The sequence below is a fragment of the Panthera pardus genome, unplaced genomic scaffold, assembly GCF_024362965.1.
Source record: "Panthera pardus isolate Hobbes unplaced genomic scaffold, ASM2436296v1 HiC_scaffold_6, whole genome shotgun sequence".
Classification (NCBI taxonomy): Eukaryota; Metazoa; Chordata; class Mammalia; order Carnivora; family Felidae; genus Panthera; species Panthera pardus.
This window is the reverse complement of record NW_026526991.1, coordinates 9,762,706-9,787,139: the sequence shown is the minus strand read 5'-3', so window position 1 is coordinate 9,787,139 and position 24,434 is coordinate 9,762,706. Positions and strand designations below refer to the sequence as shown.

Here is a 24,434-nt window from a genome sequence, read left to right as displayed (position 1 = left end):
GCAGCGTGAGGGCTTCCGGGCGGCGGGGCGAGGGGGGGCGTCGGCCCCCAGCCTGGAGGCGGCCGGGGGCGGGGGGCACGGCGCGGGGCGCGCCTGGGGAGAGGCCGCGGTGGGGGGTGGGGCGCGGCCTTCCCCGGCGGGCGGTGCGGGGAGCGCGACCGCGTGACCGCGCGACCGCGTGACCGCGGGCCGTGTTCGCAGGTGAAGGTAGAGCAGATGGCCCTGGAGCTGCGGCTGACGCCGCTCACGGTGCTGCTGCGCTCCGTGCTGGACCAGCTGCAGGAGAAGGACCCGGCTCGGATATTCGCCCAGCCGGTGAGCCTGAAGGAGGTGGGTGCTCACGCGCTGGCGTCGGGGTCGCCCCGCGGCTTCTCCGGTACCCGTTCCCTAGGTAGCGCGTTAGCCTGCTCAGCCGCTAGGCGTCGGTTTCTACTGGACGTGGGTTTAAGCTCTGTCTCGTTAAGACAGTGAAAACGAGAGGTGAAAGTCGCCTCTCAGCGAGCAGCCGGGCAGCAGCCGGTTGGCGGCTGTCCGCGCAGATGAGCGCGCCGGTTGCCGTGTGTTGGGTTTAAGGAGCTTGAGTGAGCGGGGCCCCTGGCGGGACGTGGGGTCTGTACGTGGCGCCTGTCGGCGCCGCCCCCGGGGGTGCGAGAGTCCCCAGGGCCGTGCGCGTGTGCGTGCGCGTGTCTCGTGTGTTACGTGGCGGGTGTATTGCTTGTGTAGGATGAATAAGCGTCCTTCTTTGTTTGTAAACGATTATTTTTCCTCCCTGAAATTAGGTACCAGATTATTTGGATCACATTAAACATCCCATGGACTTTGCCACAATGAGGAAACGGTTAGAAGCTCAAGGGTATAGACACCTCACTGAGTTTGAGGAGGATTTTAATCTCATTGTAGATAACTGCATGAAGTACAATGCCAAGGACACGGTGTTTTATAGAGCCGCCGTGAGGCTGCGCGATCAGGGCGGTGTTGTTCTGAGGCAGGCCAGGCGCCAGGCCGACAGCATCGGCTTCGAGGAGGCCTCGGGGATGCACCTGCCCGAGCGGCCTGCTGCGGCCCCTCGGCGGCCTTTCTCCTGGGAAGACGGTAAGCACCAGCCCCGGGCGCGGGCGCAGGCGGGCGAGTGTCCTTCCCCGCAGGCTGTGTCCGCGAGGCCCGGCGGGGCTAGCGCGCGGGCCGCACGCGTACTGCACGTTTGCTAGTGGCCTTGTGAGGAGGGGAAGGAATTGACTTCCTAGACGTGTTTTTAACCCAGCACTCCCGAAGTACCGTGCTTTTAGCACGCCATCCACGTAAAAATTGCCGAGCATATTTTTCACGGGCGTTTACTTTGTCTTTACCACGTGCTGTGTATTTTGCACGCCTAGCACCTTTCTGTTCCCAGCGGGCACGTTTCGGGAACCTAGAGGGACCCGTGTGGGCAGTGGGGACAGCCTAGGTCTGCCTGCTACAGGCCGAGAAGCAGGTCAGCTGGGGTTTGCACCCTGGGCGGGCCCCAGTCTGCTTCCGAGGATGCCTGTGGCTGAGGAAAGGCCTCAGGAGTGGCCGTGTGCCGAGCCCGCTGGACTCCGGCCGCGCGGGCTTCCGAGCGCGGGCGTGTGGCCCAGGTGCGGCACGGTGGTCTGTCTGTTCACTTGTTCCCGTCCTTGGGGACGGGGGCTGGTCCCTGTGCCTTGCTCTGGCCACCACGCCGCAGCCGCTAGGCCACCTCCCTGGAATAAGAAGGGGCTCGCAGGCTGCCGCGGATCGGGTCCCTTTGAGGAGACGGGCGAGTGGGTGACTGGTGTTTCCTCAGCAAAAGTCTGACAGTCAGGTTTCACTAGGGGTAAGTTCATGGCTGAGAAGTCCTAATGTGTCTCCTCAGCGTTCGTGCGGGGAGATGGCCGAGCTAGCGGGATGCACGTCACATCCAGTCTGCTTGGGCAGCGGCCGATTTCACGCCGTGCCGACGCCCACAGGCCAGGCCATTATCTTTAGGGCTTCAAAGGACGTGATTTTTGTTTACGTGAATGGTTTTGAGGCTCTGTCATTTGTGAAGTGGTGCTGGAGACAGCAGGGCTGCAAGCCGGCCTGTTGTGCTTCAGGCTTCCTTACGTATTTATTTCACGGTACCGGTGTCTCGTTACTTCGTGAAAAGCACAGATACTTTAGCAACACTTGTTTGTGGAGGAAGGTGCCGCTTGCTCCTGGTGGTTGTGCCGTGGCTTCTGTCTCCCTCTCGCTCCCCGTTTTATCTTAGATCTAAAGAGTGGTTTCTTTCTTGGCCACCTTTCACTGATCTAAGGTAATTTTGTGCTTCATAAGTTTTGTCGTTTTGTTGAAACCAAGAACCCTAGGGATTTTTGTAGTAAACGTGCCCGAAATGGAAAACTACCAGCGTATGGCGTGGCCCAGTTTTAGTAGAGCCACACGGCGGTCTGGGTCCAGAGGTGAGCTCAGACAGGAGCTGCGGTGGCCAAACAGAGTCTGCACGGGTGGCCCCGGGCTTGTGGTCAGCGGAGCCCGCCTCCCTTGGGGGCGGCCCTGGTGGGCCTCTTCCACCGGTCTTCACCAGACAGCGTGGTTCGGGCGCGCGCCGGGAGAGGCGCTAGCCCTCCTTCCGGGCACTGTGGCCCTGTGTGCCTGGCCGGCCAGCCACAGGCGTGCGAGCTTTCCTCCGGGGGAGTCCGGACAGCCACGGGGTGAAAGCTGGTCTCCCTGTGGCAGTGCCCGTCGCGGGTTTGGAGTGAGCGTGGAGGGGCTTGTGGGGCTCCCCGCGGGCAGGGCCTGTGCTGGCGAGGTGGTCTCGGGGGGCACCGGTAGCCGATGACTGACGGGGTGTCCTTCGACTTCAGTGGACAGGTTGCTGAACCCAGCCAACAGGGCCCACATGGTCCTAGAGGAGCAGCTGAGGGAGCTGCTGGACAAGCTGGACCTCACGTGCGCCATGAAGTCCAGCGGGTCTCGGAGCAAGCGGGCCAAGCTCCTGAAAAAGGAGATCGCGGTCCTTCGGAACAAGCTGAGCCAGCAGCACAGCCAGCCCCCGCCCGCGGAATCAGGTATTGGAAGCTTTGAAGAGGAAAGTGCTCAGCTGGGGCAGGAGACGGGGGAGGAAGGTAAGCACACGCTCAGTGTCCGTCCCTCCCTGCCCGGGGTCCCCACCGGGCTGGTTTCCTGTCACAGTCGGTGCCACCGTGCTGCATCTCGGCCTTTAGGTGGTCACAAAGTTGAAGACCCAGAATAAGCCCTCTTTTTCCAACTCGTTGCTGAAAGACTATTTAGAAACGGTGGTTTAGGCCTCGTACGCCTCCCAGAATGGTCGTAGGGTAGACGTGGCTTCTGTGACAAGAGTGATGGCTGTTTTTGTTGGTCGTAGCAGCTCCCGAGAGGGCCGTGATGCCACTGTCACGTGAATCCTCCCCTCTGGCGTCCACAGGGTGGACGGTGACGCACACGCCGTCGCCAGGGAGCGGGGAGCTGACCTGGAGCTGCCTGGTGGGCCTCTGACGTGTCACACACCCAGCGGTGACAGCTGGCGACCTTAACTGGGGCGTACGTCCGGGAGAGGAGCTGGACACTGGGGATGGGTCCGTGGATAGGAAGTAGTTGGGAAGAAGCGCGTCCCCCCCCCCCCCCCCGGTGCTCACGTGAACCTCCGCCCCGGTGGCTGTAGGTGGCGGGCCTTGTGCTCGGGACACGCGCTGTCAGTGGTTTGAGCACCTGGAACCTGGTGGAACCTGCTAGAAGCAGCTCCTCGCTGTCCTGCGCTCTCCTGATCGTAGAGTCCGCCCCGTTCGGTGTCCCGGAAGGGAAGGCGCAGTGAGATCTCACACCGCGCTGCTGGCGGTTCGGCTCAGAGTCCGAGCTTTCTCTCGGCGCGTCCAAACTCGGACCGCAAGAGCAGCGGGACAGGCGCGCGAAGTTGTTCTAGTTGGCTCGTGGGAAAAGGGCTTACGCGGGCCGTGGGCGTCTGTCGGCGGGGGCGGCCCCGCGTGCAGCCAGTCCCAGGAGGGGGCCGTTGGTGATGACCTTCCGTCCCCCTGAACCTGACCCGGTCCCCCTGTGGCGCTGCCCCGCGGGGCGGCTCCGGCCCTCGAGCTCCTCTTTCTCCTGGGAGTGGCCGCTTGTGCGCACAGCTGAGACTTGTGCGGCTTCCCCTCACACCAGGCCTGGTTTGTTTCCGCTCACAGGGCCTTGGCCTGGGCCCCCCGAGTGACAGATGCAGGCTCTCGGTCCTCCCTTGTGGGGGACGAGAGGAGGGGCCGCGTTCTTCGCCGGGGAAGGAAGGACAGGTCTGAGCACTTGCTCGCAGGGGCTTTGCCCCCCCCCCCCCCGCCCCGTTGGCACCCACATTGCCCTTGGGGGTCAGGGCAGCCGCAGTCATTAGGCCTGCAGTGGGGTGTGTGTCTTCCTCCCTTCTGTCCACCCCCTCCCGCTGCCCGACAGGCGCTCCGGCTGAGCTGCTCTTTCGCTCGTCGTGGAAAAACCACTCTTGGCACGTTACTTGCCCTGAACAGAGTGAGTTGGGGGAAAGCTGGTCGACTGGTCATTCACGGTCGTCGGGAGGGCTGGTCCGGACGCGGTGTCTTCCCCAGTCGTCCGGCCGTCTCGGTGCACGGCTCGGGGTCCCCACCGGGCGGGCGCCCCCCACTGCAGCCCACGTTTGCTGCTCTGTGGTGCCGGGGTCATTCTGAAGGAAGACGGCGGTGAGGTCTAACAAAAGACGGCCTGGAATCCGTGTGGAGCATCAGGTCTCTTGTTAAAAGTGCGTAAACACGCAGAAAGGGTGTCTCCCTCGTGGCTGGGGGGAAGGGTGCTGGGGAGGACGAGGCCGCCTTCAGGGAGGCCCTGAGGAAGCAGCAGGGCCTCTGGACGGGGGTGGGGGGGTCCTCCCGCGGAAGTTGGAGAAGACGGGCAGGGCAGACACCGTGAGCGGGGGTAGAGGGCAGCTCGCCATCCTTCCCGTGAGGCCAGAAGCAAGCGTCTTCCGAGAGACCAGGTGCGGGACGTCGGTGGCATCCGCACACCTCAGGACGCGGTCTGCGTCGTAACTGGGCGGGGGTCGTGCCTGGGTCGGGCCCGCCGAGGCGCCCCCTCTGAAGGGAGTCCCCGGGGGCGTAGCCCTTCCTCCCACCCCCCGTTTTGGGGCCAGGGCCCCGGCCTCGGCTCTCCGTGCCGATGGCGCAGCTGGGTGGGCCCCGTCCCCGCCGCAGGCCCCGTCAAGGCGCCGGTGGGCTCGTGAGCTGCTCGGGGCGCTTGGCCCGCTTCTACCCGGAGTCTGGTTCCAGGTGACTGGCTGGGTGCAGAGCAGTGAAGACCGCGGCTTTGGGAGGACGAGCTGTGGGGCTGGCAGGGCTCAGGGCGCTGTCACCGAGCCGCCGACCGGGGCTCTCGTGTCCCGTCACTGGGATCTAGGCCGTACTTTGAGCTCTGTCGTCACGGGCCAAGGCCGTGCCTTTCTCTCTTCCCGAAGATGCAGCCGGGGTTCTGCTCGGCCGCGGGGTTGCGCTTTGCGGGGCCCTGCTTTCCCTACACGAGTGACACTGGAGCGTGCGAGGGCCCCGTCGCGTTTACGAGAGGTCTCCCTTGGTCTGCGGTGTTGTGTCTTTCGCTTTCTCCCTCTGGGATCGCGAGCGGAGGAAGCCCGAGGCAGGGGTGCTGGTCAGGCGGCGCGCGGTTGTGGGTCGGAAGCGGCCGATGCTTCACACTGGAGTCTTCCCGAGCTTCCCGTGGCTTCGATGCAGACGCGTTCGGTCGGTGTTGCCGGGGAACAGCTGGTCTTGCAGACGTAACTGCGTTTTTGCTGATTTTTCCGGAGTAGCTAGTTTCAAGTAGGCGTCCTGAACGGGGAGCCGTTGTGTTGTGAATGAGTGGTCGCTTAGGTTTACAAACGGAGAGGTGGATAGAGTTCATTCTAGAAGGTAATTGAGCATCTCTCAGATGCAGTAAGATGATACAATTCTTAGCAGCCCGTGAGCTTTCGTGAGAACATTCGTATTTGTTATTTTTTCAAAAGTTTGTTTATTCATTTTGAGAGAGAGCACGAGAGAGAGAGAATCTCAGCACAGAGCCTGACACAGGGCTCCAGTTCACGAACCGGGAGCTCATGGCCTGAACTGAAATCAAGAGTCGGACGCTCACCTGACTGGGCACCCCCCCAGGTGCCCCACGTTCATACTTGTTACGAACTCCAGTATGGTTTCTGCTCAGGGTCCTGACTGGGATGCCGCCTCTGAAGGGCCGGGCAGCGCAAGGTGTTGGCTGATGGGGTGCCGTGGGGTTCACCAGGCACCGGTGCTGTCTTCTGTCTCACCGTACAGATGAGGAAAGTGAGGCTCAGGGGCTCAGCGACCCACCTGGGTCTCGCAGCTGGAGGTGGCGGTGTTTGTACCTGGTCATCTGAGTAGCCCTTGACCCCTGGCCCCCTCCGCCTGCCCCGTTCATACCCCAGAGATGCTTCCAGTGAGCTGCCCAGGCCGACCGCAGAGCAGGGACGATGGACAAGCAGAGTGGTCATGGCTGTGCCCCAGGCTGCCTTTGGGTAGAAGGAGGGGTAGGGAGGCCCTTCTGATGAGGCCTCGACCTTTGCTCCTGGCGAGGGACGCGAGGGCAGGAGAACGCCCAGTATGGGCCTAGCACGAGAGGCTGGAGAAGGGGTGGGTGACCTCGGCGGTCCAGGGCCCCTGTGTGCCTGGCAGGGACGTGGGCACTTGGGGTGGTGCTGCCCAGGCAGGAGCAGGCAGGCCGGGGGCCTGAGCCAGGATGGGAGTCCCAACTGGTAGCGTGGAGATGGCTCGTGAAGAGGGGCCCGGAGAGCCTGGCGAGGGACGACGCTCCCTCGGCCTCTAGCGGTCACCGCCTGGTGTCGCCGAGGACATCGGCCGCAGGGAGGGGGCAGGTGCTCTGGTGCAGGGTCAGGACGGGGCCTGGTGTGCGGGCCCCAGGAGAGGCTGGAGGCGGGGACGGGAGGTGGCGGGTGAGCCGAGGCGGTGCGCGGGGAAGGGGTGGCCGAGGCTCCTCGTGAGAGTGCCCCACCCCGGCTCCCGGTTGTGGGAGCAGCTTTCCCGGAGCAGCTCTTTGTGCCATGTGGGTCCCGTTTGCTGAGCGCCCCCTGCGGGTGGGGGGTTTGTAAATGCTGTTTGCCTAAACCTGTTGGTGACTTTGAAGTGACGAGCAGGAAGGCTCTCACTTCACGCCAGCGTGCCTCGCGGTTTGCTGGGCAGCGGTGCGGCCACGGACCCTTAATACGGCTTTCTGCTGAGGACACGCTCCCGTGGTGTTTGGGTCACCTGTGACGTGCCCGGCAAGCTTCGAGTGGCCCCGCAGAGCTGAGGCACCTGTCACATTGTTAAGGGAGGATTCTCAAAACGTTTGCTCTGAGACGGAAGCGGAACTTAGTAGCTTCCCGTTTTCAGGATGACTGGATTGGATGTACTGACTTGTATTTTTTCAAGTGGCCTTGGGGCAGTTTGCAGGTTCAACGAAATAAAAACTATACCTAGTGATAATATATCGACTTAGGTCGTATGAATTGTTATTCTTGGTTGTAGCCCCAGGCAGCGGCTGGTCCTAGAGGCTGTGCCCTTGCCGGCCAGCCTGCCTCGCCGCCGCCGGAGGGCCTCCTCTCCGGGCCCTGGTGGCCAGCAGACCGACCTCCCAGGGCCAGGTGATGAAGTCGTGTTCTCTGGGCTTTTCAGGCTTCTTGTGTTTATGTCGGTAGCGTCAAGAAGCCTTTTAAATGAGGCTAAAATAGTCATCTTCTAAAGACTTCTTAGTTTTAAAGTCAGATTCTAGAAAAACTGCCCAGAGTAGAACATGGCAGAACGTGGCATAGAGGGTGAAGGATCTGGAGAGCTGAGTGCGGGTTTTCCTGCTTCCCTGAGCCGTTCACAGCCACTCGCCACTCGTCAGATGGGTTTGTCATCGACTTAGGACACGCCGGTCAGAAATCACACGGACACGCTCGTGTCCTCCTGTTTGCTGACCGCGTGACCCAGGTCAGGACTGTGTGGGAATGCCGCGTTAGGCTCCCTGGTTGAGTGAACTGTTTTTCTTCCTCAAGGTAAGTGAATTGTTGGTCGCAGAAATTGTCATGAACTCGAATGATGTGTTACTGTCGACATACGTGACGGAGTCGTTCACAGTTGTTTTCAGAGAGGAGCTTTCTACACCTGCGCACCCGGGCCCGGGGCGCCAGGCCACCGCAGTCTTTGGTGTTAGGGAAGCGCACACAGTGTGACCCGACGGGCCCTTCACTGCTTGCAGCCAGTATGTGTGATGCTTTGTTTCCTAATTGAATTAGTGTTTTGGTGGACTTCACATTTGTAGTAAGTTTTATAATAGATTTTATAATTATCAGTTTTCAAAAATCACTTTATTTATAATTTTTTCAGGAGATAAATCTCCCCCTAAACTTGAACCATCAGATGCATTACCTCTTCCTTCAAACTCGGAGACTAATTCAGAACCACCAACCCTCAAACCAGTAGAACTGAACCCAGAGCAGAGTAAACTATTCAAAAGAGTCACATTTGATAATGAATCACATAGCACTTGCACTCAGAGCGCACTGGTAATCGGACACCCTCCAGAGCCCACCCTCGCCAGTAGTGGCGATGCGCCGGCGGCGGCGGCCTCCGCGGTGGCGGAGCCATCAAGCGATGTAAACAGACGCACTTCTGTTCTCTTCTGCAAATCGAAAAGTGTAAGCCCCCCAAAGTCTGCCAAGAACACTGAAACCCAGCCAACTTCTCCTCAGCTAGGGACCAAAACCTTTTTGTCTGTAGTCCTTCCGAGGTTGGAGACTCTTCTGCAGCCAAGAAAAAGGTCGCGGAGCACCTGCGGCGACTCCGAGGTGGAGGAGGGGTCCCCGGGAAAGCGCCTGGACACAGGTAAATGCCACGGAGCGCCACGGCGCCGCCTTCTCTCCCCCAGGGTGTCGCGGAGCGGCTGGGCCCTCGTTCGCAGCCGACCGTCCAGGGGCCTCTTTATCCCCAGACGAGAAGCCAGACGCCGCAGCGTCCTCCAGGGTGGCGCCGTCACGGGCTGGCCGGGGGGGGGCGGGGGCGGCCCGGCGTGGTCGCGTTGCACGCCCCGTGCACCCCGGGAACCCGATGGTGCGTGCGCGGCGGCGTCTGGCTCACGGAGCCCGCCCGGAGGGACGTGCGCGGGGGGTGCCGGTGGCGCGCGCCCGGGGCTGCGAGGGGCCTGCCCGTGGGCTCCAGGCGCCCCTTTGGGCAGTTGCTCAAAGCACGTGGTGACGTTTCTCACTGTTCTGTGGCTCTGTGGGCGCGTGGAGGGGGAGGACCGCTGTCTGCGGAAATGACGCGAGGTCGCGTCACTGCTGAGCTTTTGCAACTTAAATTTGTCGAATTCACCGGGAGGTTCCCGCTCACGTGCCGCGGTAGTGGCTCTTTCGGGGTCTCCCCTGTGCTGGGTTGGAGGGAGGCGGCCTGTGTTCTGGCACAGCCTCCGTGTCCCCTCCAGATGAAAGCCGAGGAGGCCCCGCCAGTTCCGCTAGACCGCTGTCACCCTTGCGTCGCGCGAGGACGCTGGCTGTGCCTCTGTCGCCTCTTCCCGGAGGTGGGACTGGACGTGCCTGTCCTCTGGGCTCTCGCCGCGGACCGAGGCCTGCGGTGCGTGCTGGTCCACCCGTCACATCGAGACGCGGGAGCGCCTTCGGCCGCCCGAGCGTCAGCGTGGTTTCTGGTGCGGGCGAGGGGTCGCGCTTCCTGCTCCGTGGCGCACGGTTGAATTCTTTTTGTTGCCCGAGTGATGGTTTGTAAGTTCTATCTTGATTGCATCTTTAACTAATTTTATAGAAATTCTGTGTTCACGTGCTTGTATTTGGATGGGTGGATACCGAGCCGGTCCTTTGAAAATAATTTGTCAAAGCCTGTTTTGTTTCTGAGCGACGTGCGGCCGCGCGGGGGCTTCGTGGACGGCGGACGGAGCTCGTCTCCCGCGTGCGGTGTGGGGGGGGGGGGGGCACCGGGGTCCGGTCGCGGCGCGAGGAGGCGAGCCGGGAGCGCGCCGGGCCCGGGGCTGAGCTGCCGATCGGGCGCGCCGTCGGGGGAGTGGTCCGCGGGGGCCCCGCGGCCGCCCTCGTGTGCCAGGCGGGTCCCGCCGCGGCCGCGCTGCCGGGGGCTTCGCGGGCACCGGCGCGGAGCGCCCCTCCTTCCGCCGGCCGGCCTCTGAGCGGGGCCCCGCAGGTTTCTGGCGCTGCCGCGGCTCCCGCAGGAGCGTCCGCGAGCCGGCCGCGGTCCGGAGCCTGACTGACACGGGGGTGTTTGCTTTCTTGTTCCAGACTGGCAGTAGATACGGTGGACGCGGGATGAGCCCTGTCGCCCTCCCGTGCGGCCCGGGAGTCTTAGTAGCACCAGGACCTGCTCCGCACGCGGGCCTGACGCTGCGCATCCGGCTCCCATTTCTGGCTCCACCTCACCTCCGCCTCCGTGCTCTCTGCGCGCCCCGGATCGCTCGCTCCGAGCGGCGCTCTCCGCCATCTGAGGACTCGAACTGTTCTGAACCTTGTGATTTTCCCAAAGATTCATCCGTGCGCTCTGCCTTGTAGGGGTTCTTCTGGCGTCCCACAGCACGCCGCAAGATTTCCGAGTTAGAGTGAACACAGATCCCTTCGTTTGGAGACACTCGGCCCCCCCCCGGGGCTCCCTGCTCTTGAGCTGTGGGCGGCGCCGCGGGCCGGGGTTAGAGCCCCCGACTCCGCTCTTCCGGTGCCACGTCGCCTGGGGCCTGCGCTCCGTCCCCCGCTTCCTTCTTCCCTGACGCTTCTGTGATTCCCAGAACGGGCTTCCGGGCCGGCACTTTCCTGCTTCTGGTCTCTGCTCCCGAGACTCCCGCTGTGTGCACGTGGTGTGTGTGTGCGTGGGAGAGACAGAGAGAGGGACAGAGTCAAGGAGAGAGAGAGACTGAGGGACAAGGAGAGACAGACGAGACAGGGAGAGACACAGAGACAAAAAACAGTCAAAGAAACAGACACAGAGACGGAGAGAGACGGAGACAAGGAGAGACAGACAGTCCAGGAGAGAGACACAGAGACAGAGACGCAGAGAGACCGAGAGGGAGTCGCGTTCCTCCTCGGCCGCTCAGGGCGGCGCCCCCGGTCAGACTAAATGGCTTTTTCGCTGTTTTCCAGGTTCTCACTCTAACTACTAACACGCTGGGTAGCTCACTCTTTGGACCCTAATCACTTTCTCTTGTTCACCTCGGACGGAGTTCTGCTAAGCGGTCATTTTGGAACGCAGAAAGATCGCTGCACCCTTGTGTGTCGCTTAACTCTTGTGGAGGAGCTGGAAGCATCGGTTCAGCCTTTTTCCAAACAAAAGCCCAAACACCAACACGTGGAGGAGATGTGCCCCACCCTGCCCACCCCCTCCTGTAAGTCCGAGCCAGACGCCCCGGGAGGAGCCGCCCGGTGCCCCTCCTGGAGCTGGCTGCAGCTGGCAGGGACGCCTCCCTGCCCGTCCCGGCCCCGTGGGTAGGTGTGAACGATGCCAAGGGCGGCCGCGGGGCAGGGTGCTTCGCCTGCGGCACCTGCCGATGACTTACATGGACAGAGATTCCGATCCCGCCTTCGGCAGGCACAGTACCGGCCCAAAAGGACCGGGGGTCTCGGGCCGGGCACGGGCGCAGGAAGGAACCCTGTGCGAGGCGCGCGGCCCAGCTGGAGGATGTGTGAAGCCTCCTTCGCTCGTTAGCATCTTTCTTTTCTGGGTTTCTACCCGGCCTCCCCCCTCCCCTCGCTCTCTCTTTCCCTTCCTTCCGGCTGGTCGGCCCTCAGGGAGAATTGAGCGAGCTGGGCAGCTCGGTCTCTGGTCACCGTGCCCACTGCTGCTGCAGCGAGCGGGAGTCCTGCCCGTGGGGCCTGGAGGTGTCCTGTGGGAGCTTCCCCTGCCGCGGCTGTGTCTTCGAGGAGTTGGTCTAGGCAGAAGCAGGGTGGTTGGCATCTTATCTGCCGTGTTTTCACGGAAAGGTTGAAAAATGCACAGAAATGCAGTTGTGTCGCCAGTAGTGAGGATAAAGATGTAGAAACAGGTTAACGGATGGCCCCAGCACTTGAGGAGGCCCAGTGCGGTCACCGTGCCCACCCGGCCTCTGAGGCCGGTCCTGCGTCGCATCCCCGATCGTCCTGTTTGGGGAGCCAGGCGGTAGCCTGGGTGGTGGCGGGGAGATCACTGGTGTCTACGCTGCACGGCCTGTAGTGGACAGCAGCGAGTGCGGCCCCACCCTGCTTGCTCGGCCTCTCACCGGGTGCCGGCCGGAAGGTTCCTTACGGAGCAGCGAGGCTGTGGCAGGTGTGGGTCTCGGCTGCCTCTCACCGGGGGAGCCGCCAGCGGCTTCTTGCCACCTGGCTGATGTGAGCCTTTCACAGCAGAGCTCGCGGCCTCAGGAAGCTTTCTGTAGGGCTATGCTTCTGGCACTGCTGGTCGGCTGTCTCAGGAGGCCCCTGGGGCCCCCCCTCGCCACGCGGCCCAGCCCAGGTGTCCCCTGGGAAGGCCTCGACTGGGTGGGGAGCGGCTGGGCCAGGGCCCCCCTGGCTCGGGGTGTGGTGCCTGTGGGGCGGAGAGGGAAGGTCAGCGTGTCTTTTGCCTCCTAAGAGGTCCTCGTGAGGCCCGGGTGCCCCGGGGACACTGGCCTCCTCCAGATGGCCACCTGTCTTTCAGTTTGGTTTTTGTGGTGTACCAGTTTGACTTACGCCATTGAAAAAATTACTTCTTGTTGAAATAGTTTTGGTAAAAGTAGGTTTTAGGCTGGGGCCCGGGCGCCGTACGGATGCCTGCTGTTTGCACGTGACCCGTGGGCCCGTCTCTGTGCTGACCCCCAGAACCTGATGCAAGTCCTTGCAGGGTCTCCAGGGCGGGGCCGGTGGGCTCCCTGGGCCGCAGCCGGCAGGAGGAGTCTGTTTGCACAGGGAGCCTGTCGGCCTGTCGAGGCCAGTGAGGGGGCAGGGAGGCGTCGGGGCGCCCCGGCCACCGTGAGGCCTGCCGCTTTGGGTCTGTCTGTGGTGCCTGCCGTTTAGTGGGTGTTCGGTGACGTTTCCTGGGCACCGGGAAGAACCGTGTGTAGGAACTAGTCACCGTGGATGTGCGTGTCCTCCTAAATCCTGAGGGAAGTCGGGGGAGACGTGGTCGTTCTCTGGTTTCTCGGACCGAGCACTGAGCCGCGTTTTCATCTCTCCCCCTTAGCGGCGCGTGGGGAGAGTGGCTTCAGCTGGCTCTCGCCAGGCATGCTGTGCAGGTGCCAGGTTCCGTGGTTTGGTTCCGTGGGTGCCGGGCGTCCTTGGCCGTGGCTGCCGCTGCTTGGGCTCCCGGCCTTAGTCGGACCTTTGCCAGGTGCGCTCTGGGTGCCGCCTGCTCGTCCTCACGGCAGGACAGGAAGAGGCCCCCTGCAGGACTCTTCCTGGCGCACCTGGTCTCCTCCGGGCCCCGCTCCCCCCCCCCCCCCCCCCTCCGCCAGCTCTGCTCGGAAAGGCTCGGCTTTGCCGGCTAAGCGAAGCTGCCCCTAGAAGGCTGAGGGGGTTTAGACGCGGAGTGAGGCCATCGAGAACCACTAGGCCTCAGCTCCAAGTTGATGCTGCGAGAGGTGTGGCCTTGCGGCCGAGCCTGCTGGTTGCCACAGGGTGTGTCTGCACCGGCCAGTCGGTGCCGTCCTTGGGCTTCCCCTGAGGGCGCAGGCTGCGTCCTCGTAGCCTCGCTGGTTCTGGGTGCTGGACACGCGCCTTCCGGACTGCTGCCCCTTCTCTCGGACCTGGATCCTGCACCCCGGGCTCCCTCCTTCTGTCGGCGTGTCTGGCTTGGGCGGGCTGTCTCTGACTTGCCTGCCTCCGAGTTGGGGTCTGTCTGCTCTTGGGGACCTGCCGCCTTCTGCGTCTCCTGAGACCTCTTGGCCTTGGGGGACCCTGGGGGTCGCTGTACCTCTTTCTGGTCCCCCGGCCTGCTGGCGAGTGTGGCTGGAACCGGCTCTCGGCCCTGGGCCATCTGCTCACCTGCTGCATTTCACGGGCCCACGGATGTCCAAATTCCACAAGTGAGTGTGGCACCCCCAGCCGACCACAGTTTCTGCTAGAAAAATGTGAATTAGATTTACGAGTGAAAAATAGTAAGTTTTCTTTAAAGCGGGTGCTGTTGAGTCTAACAAGTGGAGCGAGATGTCTGATGAATTTACTTCAGGAAGACGTGGCTTCAGTCTGTGAGCAGCCGCCGCGCTCAGCCACTGCTCGCGTTTTCATTTCTTAGCCACCGTCAGAGTTGGTTCGTTGCCCTCGTTTAACATGCGTTTTTGTCACTGAGAAAACACAGAGAAGCACGTGAGGCAGATGAGAAAATCCTGTAATCTGGCCTCAACTTCTAAAGAACTGGGTTTAAATTTTTTTAAGTGTGGGAACGGGATTCTTTTTGGGGAAAGAAACGTGCACGACTGTCTGGTTGTGGGACCCGGAGGGGGCGGCCCGGCTCATCCCGGCGTCGAGGGCGGGCGCGTGGACAGACGCCTTCCGTTGCCCGACGTGAGGCGGGGCTCTTTTGGAGGAAGTGGTTGGACTCTGAGACGTGCCTTGAGTTTCAGACACTTCCCAGATCGTGAGTCGACGGGTTCTGTTCGCTCCCGTGGGCTGTGGGAAGGAAGCCGGGACGTGTGGCCTCGGCCCTGGGTCGCGCCCCCCCCCCACCGCATGCTAGTAGCTGCGGTGCTTTGGGACGAGGGCGGCCCCGGCTAACGAGAGCGCGATTTCTGCTTTGGAGGGTCTCGGGCGTTTGAGGTTCCTGTGTTCCTGGCGACGCGCCCGCGAATGAACCCGCTCTCGGTGGTGGCGTCACTGCCCCGGGAGGGGCCGGTCCCCCCGCGGCGGGGGCCGGTCAGGCGAGTCTGCGGGTCTGGGGAGGAGTCACCGCACGCTCTTAGCTCTGCGGGGCCTGTCGGACGTTCCGTTTCCTGGGAGGAGCACCACCCTCAGACCGGGCTGCTCTGAGCGCCGAGCGAGATGTGCCGCGGAGCACTCGTGCGTGTCCCGTGTCGTCGGCGCCGCGGGGCCGGGGGGTCGGGGGACGGGGAGAGCTGTGGCGCGTCGTGGGCCCCGGGGTGCTGAGCTCGGGGCCCGCGTGCCTGTGTTGCAGGCCTCACCAACGGCTTTGGGGGCGCACGGAGTGAGCAGGAGCCGGGGGGCGCCCCGGGGAGGAGAGCTGCGCCCCGACGACGCTGCGCCTCGGAGTCCAGCATCTCGTCCAGCAGCAGCCCTCTCTGTGACTCCAGGTGGGCACGGCTTGGGGGGCCCGCTCCCACCCGCCCCGTCCCTGGGGCACTGCCCTGTGCCTCTTCACCAGAAATGGGAAGGGCAACCACGGAGGAAATTAATCGATTTTCAGCCTGTGGTGACGTTTATTCTGTCTTTCCCTCCCGAAGTCTTCCCTTACCGGAAGGGTGGCGAGCGCGGCCCTGCCCGTCCGCCCCGTGGACACCTCTTTGTAACCGGGGCCCCGTGTGGGTCGCCGGGGGGCCCTCGGCCCGGCTTCTGCAGGGCCCGGCTCCGGGGCCGCCGCCGGAGGGGGGGGAAGGGGCAGAGCTTTGTGACCCGGCTCCACTCTTGTTCCCAAAGCTTCAGCGTGCCCAAGTGCGGCCGGGGCAAGCCCGCTCTGGTGCGCAGACACACGCTAGAGGACCGCAGCGAGCTGATCTCCTGCATCGAGAACGGGAACTACGCCAAGGCGGCCAGGATCGCCGCAGGTGAGCCCGCCTGCCCTCCGTGTCCGCGTCTCCGCGAGGTGGCCGTGGTGTGGGGGGGCCGTTCTGCCGGGAGGGCTCCGGCTCCCCCACTCCCTGGGCCTCCATCCCGGGGTGTCTGTGCGAGACGCCCCTTCCCCCGCCCCCGACGGGGACAGCGGTCACAGGGGGACAGCGAGAGTTTCATCCCGCGGTTTGTCATTTTTTGTGTGGAATGCTCCATTCCTCTGTGCAGGCCACCCGCACCCGACGTGAGGCTCGCCTGTCATTTGCAGCCGGATGTGGGACCTTGCGGGGCGGGGTGGCTCCCCCAATTGCAGCACCTAGAGGAGCACCGAGGACGGGCTGGTGCTGGCTTGTCAGTGTGGGGGGAGCTCTCACTGCAGGAGGCAGCCCCGGGCCGTGGTCGGGCCGGCAGGTCCCTCACGGCGCCCGTTCTCTCTGCCCAGAGGTCGGTCAGAAGAGCATGTGGATTTCCTCCGACGCCGCGGCCTCTGTTCTCGAGCCTCTGAAAGTCGTGTGGGCCAAGTGCAGCGGCTACCCCTCGTATCCGGCCCTGGTGAGCCTCGGGGTTGCAGGGCGTGGGGTTTGGGTGTGGGGGTCCGTGGGGCCGCCCTCTGGGGAGCCGGGGCACCGAGCGGTGTGGCCTTTGTCCCAGGTCCGGGGCTGTCCCGCTGCCCTCGTGGGACAGGTGTCCCGTGAGCGCCCGCCGAGAGCCCGCCCGCACAGGGCGTTGGTGTTGGGAGAGCTGCTTCAGAACCCACCTCGAGTCGGAGCCTGGGGAGAGAGCTCCGGGGGCACGGTGGGGGGGCTCTCAAACGTGACCCACACGTGTCCTCCCTCGGCAGATCATCGACCCCAAGATGCCGCGCGTGCCCGGCCACCACAACGGGGTCACCATCCCGGCCCCACCGCTGGACGTGCTGAAGGTCGGCGAGCACATGCAGACCAAGGCTGACGAGAGGCTGTTCCTCGTTCTCTTTTTTGACAACAAGAGAAGCTGGTGAGTGCGGGTGCCCGGGTGCCGAGCTGGCTCAGAGGCCGTGGGGCGCGTGTGGTGTGCGGAGGGCACGGGGGGCCGTCCCCCTCCGCCTGTGAGCCTCTCACGGAGCCGCGTGCGAACAGCCGGGCCCGTGGGGTTCTGCCGCCGGCCCGGCCCGGTCTCTTCGCCTCTTGTGTGTGTGTGGGTCCCCATGCTGCTGTGGGGTGTGGGCTCCGGACCCCAGCGCGCTGCCTGGAGGCCCTCCCTGCTTCAGACCCCGACGGTCCCGGGTTCCGGTGCTGCCCCCCGAGCGCTCACGAGGTGCGCGTGGCCCGTGTCCCCGTTTCTCGGTCTGAAAGCTTGCTGTGCTGATGAGGGGCCCCCGGTGACCCCGGCGTAGGCTCTCTGCCCCCAGGACCGCGGCCCCTGCGGTGCCCGAAGCAGGGCTACCCGGTGTGGGTGGCCGTGGGGGCCCGGTGGCGGGGCGCGGGCCTTCCCAGCGCCCCGGGCACCCCCGGCGCTGGTGAGTACGGCTGGGTCGGGTGTGTGCGGCCACGCGCGGCCACCGCGCTCCGCGCCCCGTGTCTCTCTGCCCCGTGCCGCGCTCCCGATCAGACCCCGTGGAGGCCTGTGCCTGCCTTGTCTGGTCCGAGGCCCGTCGGCTGCCCCGCGGCCGGGCCCCCTGCCCACCCCCACTCCGTGCGTGCACCTGCAGCGTGTGCGTGCGTCAGCGTTCCTGCGCGTGACCCTCGGTGGCCACTCAGGGAAGGCGTGGAAGGCTGCTGGGTGGCGCCTGTCTCCCGCCAGCCTCCAGGATCCAGTGGCCCTGTGGGGAGTGTTGTGGATGAGAGGTGGGGACGACTTGATTTTCACGCCTTCCCCGAGTCCCCCGGACTCTCCCGGGGTTGGCAGGAGGTTGGGCCGTGCCCCTGTCCTTGGCCCGTGAGGGCTGGCCGATGGGGCCGCGCCCTGGGGGGGGGGGGGGGGCGCGGGTTCCGGGGCACGAGCCTCTCTTCCCTCCCTTGGCCGCTGAGCGCCTGACGTCGGCTGCTCTTCCCCACTGGGGGCTCGGAGCTGCCAGGGCATCGTGTCAAGTGCGTCCGAGTAGCCGTGCGGACGGCTCCGGTCACTCCGGCTTTTCTCTTTTCAAAAGGCAATGGCTCCCCAAGTCCAAAATGGTCCCCCTCGGCATGGACGAGACCATAGACAAACTGAAAATGATGGAGGGGAGAAACTCCAGCATCAGGAAGGCCGTGAGGGTCGCCTTCGACCGCGCGATGAGCCACCTGAGCCGTGTGCACGGGGAGCCCACCAGCGACCTCAGCGACATCGACTGACCTGCCCGCCTTCCCGTGGCCTTGTCCATAGTGTGGATAAGCTGTATATGCGTGTATATTGTTCCAGACTTAACTTATTCTGATCTCTAGGCCTGGTTCTTTAATTCCCCCTCCCCGGGGAGGGCAGGTTTTATTTCCAAGTTCTCTGTGAAACCGTCCCCGTCTGGGCGCTCTGTGAATGGCGCGGGCGCGTCTGCTGAGCTCCTCCCGTGCCCGGCACGGGTCACGCCGGAGGCTGCACCTGCGTCACTTTCTTTGATCTGTAGCTTTTTTTTAAAGACTTTTGAATGTTTAATAATTTTGTAAATCATACTCTTTACACGGAGTACCACTATTTAATAAGACGGGATGTAAATTTACAATGACAAATGTGTATTTTAAGAAAGAAAATGACATTATTTTGAATGGTACTTTGTGGAAAGAGGTGGAGAATAGATTTATGCTGTGTACATCACTTGCAAATCACCAAAAACACTCCGCCCCCCCTGTGGGGGCTGGGGCAGGCGCTTACCACCCCCCCCGCCCCTCCCCCATGTCCTCACCGTCCTCGTCCGCCGCCTCCGCCCGTCTGCCCCAGCTTTCCACGGGTGTGCCTCCAGCGGGTTATTTATTGTAGAAAGTGTATTCATTTGCTTTATAATGAAAAATAAATTTGCAAAAGTATATTGATATGCATTTTTATACAGGCACATACAGATTCGACTTGCTTTGGGAGCAGGATGTGTTGGTTGTCGTGTAAATGACTCTGGCTGTGTGTTCTTTGATTTTGTAACTTGTAATCTTTTGTTTACAATGAGGGGCTTTCTGTAACTTGTTTTAATTTAGAACACTTTGGTAGCAATAGAAACTTTGGATACATTTTTGTATGGTACATGTGATGTATATAGAATTAGTACTTTATTTTTATTTTTAAGAGGTAAAGCATTATGTTAGGGGAAAAGGTAGGGTGGGTTTCCAAAAATGCAGTTTTTATATTAAAAAATAAAGTCAAGATTTGGATGGTGTGGCCATTTCATTCCTCCATCGCTAGGATGCCGGGGCGGGCTTGCAGCCCGGAGGCCAGGTGAGGGTCAGGGTCCCAGCAGCCTGTCCCCGGCCACCTCATTGAGGCACGTGACATGCCTTCATCTTAAAATTGTCATGGATGGCATTATTTATTATTTTATCTAATCATATTTTTATTTTAAACTGGTAGTTTAAAATTTTTAAATGTCTTCCCCCCGCCCCGCCCCCCTTCAGTCTCCATTGTTTGTAACATCTCCATAGAAACTTGAAAAAATAAAATGTCTTCCTTTGATAGTCTTGTCCTGTGTCTGACAGACGCTTTCTACCAGCAGCGGCTCCCCCAGGACCACCGGCCCTTGTGGAGAGCCTGTCGGGGGGGGGGGGGGGTGTCGCTGTGGACAAGGCCCAGGCTGCGGTCAGGGAAGGGCCGGGTCTGCCGTCGAGTTAGGAGCTGGGGTTTGCCCCAGAACTCCCACTGGTGATGGTGGCTGGTGGCCTGGAGTGACTGCTCTGTACTACCTCCTCCCCCCCCCCCCCCCCCGGCCCGCTGGTCCCGATCCTGGTCCTGGTTCCGGTCCCGGTTCTGGTCCTTGTTCCAGTCCTGATCTTGGTCCTGGTTCTGATCCGGGTTCCGGTCCTGGTCCTGGTCCCGGTCCCGGTTCCGGTCCTGTTCCCGGTCCCAGTCATGCTGGAGGTCCCTGAGTCTGAGCAGAGGGAGCTTTTTCTTAGTGGCATCTCCTGGAGGGACTCTTGCCTCCTGGCGCCTGGCCGGTCACCTGGGACAGGCTGCAGGGGTGTCAGGGAGGAGGGCAGATGGTTCCCCCGTGAGGCCGTGCCCCAGACACCCCCAGCCCCACCCCGGGTGCTGCTCTGAAGGTTTCATTAGAAACCAGCCTGGCCCCCGGAGCCCTTCCCTGGGCCACGCTCAGGGCAGGGGTCAGGGACGGGGCTGAGGGAGGTGAGGAGGCTCCTCCTGCCTGCCCCCTGCTGGAGCTGGCACCTGCCATCTCCTTGGGGCTCCGCCGGGCCACCTCCTGGGAGCGGCCCGCTCTGCACCCACCGGAAGGGGGACCATCTGCCCTGCTTGCCCAGGACTTGGGCATCAGCACCACATCCTGGGAGCCTCCTCAGTCCCAGGTCACTCGGGTGGTTGGTCCCTCCACACCTGGGACCCCCAGCAGGCAGCACTCTCCTGCCTGGGCTCTTTTGACCTTTTGCGGCGTCTCCTTGGAAGCCTCCCGGAGGGCCCTTAGCGGGGTGTGGCTGTGCCTTGGCCCAAACCTGGGGCTGGGTAGGACTGGCGGTGACCAGCTGCCCAGGGCCGAGGGCACCGTTTGGGACCTCTGGGACCCCACTGCCTGCTTCGGTGAAGCACCAAGGGGCCCTGGGCTCTTGTGGCTTTTTTTTCTTTCTTCCTTTCTTGAGCTGTTTTACAACACAGGTACGATGTGTCTGTTCCTTCTCCCCCTCCTGGAGTTTATAAAAATGGGATCGTGGCGTCCGCTCTTCAGCTGCTCATTACCTTGTTACTATTTCAGACATGAATCCCAAAGTGAAATGATACAGACGCAAAAGCAGGTGCAGTGAGATCGTGCTCACCCGTGTGCGGGTGTCAGGCTCCTTGGTCCCTCTGCAGGCGTCCCCGGGGGTGGGGGGCAGTGGCACTTTCCACGGGTTCTTGCTCTTTTCCACAAGGGTGTGTGTATGTGTGTGTGTGTGTGTGTGTGTGTGTGTGTGTTATCTCTGACCCACTTTTCAAGCTGATTTGAGGCATTTCTTGGATTCGTATCTCTTGCAGGGTGATTAAGGCGAGGACACCCGTGTCGGGGTCTCCTTTGGCTCAGGGCCAAGGGGGTTGGTGTCCAGGCATTCAAGTCCCTGTCGGGCCCTCTCCCTGGCCCCAGGGTCCCGGGTCCGCCCCGCACCCTTGGCCGGTGGAGACAGGCCCCGCCTGGGCAGGGGCGGTTGGGGGTGGGCTGCTGGGAGCTGCTGCTGGGGGCGTGGCCAGAGCTGGAGGACCTCTGGGCGAGCGGGCAGGGGAGTCCCCCGGGGCGACTTGGTGTGCTGGTGTGCAAGGGCCCAGCGGACGCGTTGGGAGCCCTGGAAGGCGGGGGCCTGGGCAGCCCGGGGTGGGTAAATGCAGGCACCAACCTCCCCTGGGAGCCCTGCTGGCCTGCTCTCCCGTTAACCCGGTGCAGGGTCCTGCGGTCTCAGCGGACACTGGCTGGACACGGGGGCATCTGGAGTCACGCCCGGACCCACTCAGCTTCTCCTCGCCGGGTGGTGAGGCTCTGCTCCGAGCGCGAAGGAGCAGAACCACGGCCCAGCCCCTCGTGTCGCGGTGGTGTGTGCGATGCTCACCGTGTGGCTTAGGGCTCCTGCGTCCCCTCTGCCCTGGTCAGGCCCCTTCCCCAGCTCCCCGTGGCAGACGGGGATCCCTGTGTCTCCTCTCCCCCTGGTCGTGCCCTCTCTGGGAGCCCCCCACCCCCCGCTCCGTCCTTTCTGGGGTCTCCCCCTCGGTGGGAGCAGGCTCTCCTTCCCACAACACCATAGCAATGCTTGTGGCCCAGATCCCAACTGATCCTCCCCGCCCCGCCCCCCTCATTCTCTAGTGAAGCCTTTTGGAATAATGCCTAGATCCCCCTAGGCTCCCTTGTAGCAGGTGAGGCCGAGGAAGCGTCCCCGTCACCTCAGAGAAATGCCCTCTGCAGGAGGAGGAGTACTCCTCCCTACTGGTTTTTCTTTTCTACTGGCTGGAATGTGGACGTGGTGGAAGGCGCTGGGGCCGCTGTTTTGGGCCATGGAGAATGGCAGAGCCTGGGTCTTCGGGAGGCACGCAGAGCTTTCCTACCGGTCCTGAGACTTTTTTTTTCTTTTTGTGATAGAAACGTACATGTATACCCCTTTAAGGCCGCGATTATTTTTCTTTACAGCAGGTAAACTTCAGATGGGTCAAAATGAAATCATTAAAATTCCAGAAGAAAATCATGAAGTGTCTATAACCGTGGAGGGGGTGCGATCCTCTAAAATATGACCGCACCTCCAGAAACTATAAAAGAAAATAGTAATATATTTAGCAAGGTAAAATCAAAAAATTTGTGCATGCATGGCCCTCCAAAAATCTTTTACAATGTCAAAAGACAATTAGAAAGAGTGTTTGCAATTCAAACCACTGGAAAAGGGCTTTCCTTAACGTATAGAAGTTTACAAATAGTGTTCAAAGGATAGAAAAAAAGGGGCAACTACGGACTCATTCCACAGAAAAGTATCTAACATGGCCCCAAACATCCAAGAAAATGCTCAACCTTGGCCTCCTGGAGCCCCTCAGCCCCCTGGGCTGTACCGTCCCCAGGACCTACGGACTCTGCTTCTGAAGATGCTCCCACTCGGCCCTTTGGGCACATCTACTGCCCCCCGTCGCGGTCCCACCCCTGGCCCCTGCCCCCACACGGCCGCACACCCCGTGCCCCGCTCAGACGCAAGCCAGGGGCCCCCGGCTGCCCACAGGCTTCCCGCTGCCTCCAAGGGTGGTCCCTTCATCGTCTTTGCCCTGGACACCCCCTCCCGCCTGGCCCCACTGCCCACCCCCCCTGCTCCGGGGCATCGGGGCGGTGCAGGTTGGGAGCCGCAGAGGGGAGCCGGGCTTGGGAAGCGGGCAGGAGGCCATCGACAGACCGCTGACCAGCCCCGCCACGGCCTGCCCGCCCGGCGAGGCCGCTGGGCAGGGCGCCTGCGGGCCCTGGCAGCGGGCTGGGCCGTCTGGGGGCCCTGGGGCTCAGTGGGCTGGGGTACGAGCCGGAACGGTGGCGGGCGCCGGCGATGGGGACTCAGCCCCTCGCTGCCTGAGCCCGCTGCCAGAGGCCGCCCGCCTCCGCCTGCTTTCGGCCGAGGCCTCGGCCGGCCTGAGCTGTGGGGGAGGGGCTGGGGGCGGTGGCCAGGGCGGGAGCCCGCCACACGGGTCACCTCATTTCCTCTAAGGCCTTAACCGTTGCGGCCCTGGTGTTATCACCCCCGTGTTCCAGATGAGAAACGGGGGGCCAGCGGGTGAGGTTATGTGCTCAGGGGTGTGGGGGGACCTCGGTGTCCAGTGAGCTCTCTGTGGGAGTGACATCATGTCACCTGGCCGTATTCTCTTTGTAGGAAGCGAGCCTCCAGGCCCGGCCCCGCGGGGGCCGAGCCCGAGGGCTCCCACGGCCGCGCGCGTGCTGACCCCTGCCTTCTAAGCCGAGCTCAGCGCGGCCCCCGAGAGCCCTCGGGCCCATGTGGGTCGCTGCCCACATCCTCTCAGTGACATTTTCCAGACGTAGAGAAGCACAGGTTCGTTGCTTAGGTCGGTGTTGGGTTTAGAAGCCCCCAAGCTCTTTGTTCTGACAGTTAATTGGTCCCGTTGGTTTTCCGTGTAAACCTGCCACGTCCTGTGTGTAATGACGGGTCCGTCTTTTCCTCCAAATCTGTACTTCTTTTAGTGTTTTTCTTGTCTTATCGCTTTGGCCGGTCTTGCGCTGCCACGTCCCCCCACGTCTTGACCTCTCGGTGGCCAACGCCCGTAGGTCGTGCCCCCCGAGGGTCGGTCAGTGTGCCCTCGTCCTGAGCGGGCCTCCCCTGTCGGGGACCTCCCCTCGTGTGTGCGACAAGCGAGCTCACGGTCGGGAGGGGCCGGCAGGGGAAGACGGGCCGGGACTGGCCGCAGCGGAGCCGTGTGGATGGGCGGGACGAGGGCGGTGGGGGGGGGAACACTGGTCACCCGGGAGGGAGCCCACGTCTGGCTTGGGGGCACCAGGGACACCAGTCACTGTTCCCCAGACCTGCCGGCCAGGTCCCAGGTTTTGTCTCTCCTTCTCCTGGGGGGGCTAAGCGACACTGTCCCTGCCGGCCACCGGCCCCAGCTCCCTCCCGACCCTGCCCACCCTCCACGCCTGTCTGTCCTGGGCTTTGTGTAAGGCCCACATCCTGCATAGTCTGGCCCCTGGCCTGCCTCCTGCCCGGGTGGCTCTGTCTCTGTCTTCTCCCTTTGACCTCCACCTCTGGCTCCTTCTCAAGTCTCCTATATCCCGAGACTCCCTCGCTCACTCCTTTCACGCATCCGTGCGGGTCCACAGGTGTTTCCTGTGACCTCCTGTGTGCCAGGCTCTGCGTCAGGACAGCAGATGGGGACAAAGGGTGAGCGTCCTCTGTCCCCTCCCAGAGAAGAGCTGAGCAACGAAGGAATTGCCAGCGTGCAGGGCAGGCTGCCTGGAGGAGGCGTCTTACAGCACGTGCAGGCCAGGGCTGCTCCTGGGCGGACGGCCTGAGGCAAGTGGACCGGCCTGAGGAGGACAGAGGGAGGCTGGGTGGCAGGAGCCCCTCGGAGAAGGCCGTCAGGCCCCCAGACAGGCGGGTGGGGCACCAGG

General features: G+C 62.7%; 1 protein-coding gene across 7 annotated transcripts in view; it reads left to right on the top strand.

The window, feature by feature from the left end:
* Window positions 1-19,038, top strand: part of BRD1 (bromodomain containing 1) — a 42,656-nt gene extending 23,618 nt beyond the window's left edge. Inside the window, exons 5-13 of one of the 7 annotated variants that reach the window (XM_053895245.1) lie at window positions 202-330; window positions 780-1,092; window positions 2,841-3,044; window positions 8,772-8,876; window positions 15,117-15,252; window positions 15,596-15,723; window positions 16,170-16,279; window positions 16,569-16,723; window positions 17,856-19,038. In XM_053895245.1, coding sequence (XP_053751220.1) covers window positions 202-330; window positions 780-1,092; window positions 2,841-3,044; window positions 8,772-8,876; window positions 15,117-15,252; window positions 15,596-15,723; window positions 16,170-16,279; window positions 16,569-16,723; window positions 17,856-18,039 — 1,464 coding nt within the window. In that variant the 3' untranslated portion in view covers window positions 18,040-19,038. Of the gene's footprint in view, window positions 1-201; window positions 331-779; window positions 1,093-2,840; window positions 3,102-8,378; window positions 8,877-15,116; window positions 15,253-15,595; window positions 15,724-16,169; window positions 16,280-16,568; window positions 16,724-17,855 lie in introns of those variants that run through there. The other 6 variants (XM_053895243.1, XM_053895244.1, XM_053895242.1 and 3 more) reach the window with 6 other exon arrangements.
* The last annotated feature ends 5,396 nt before the right edge of the window (window positions 19,039-24,434 follow it).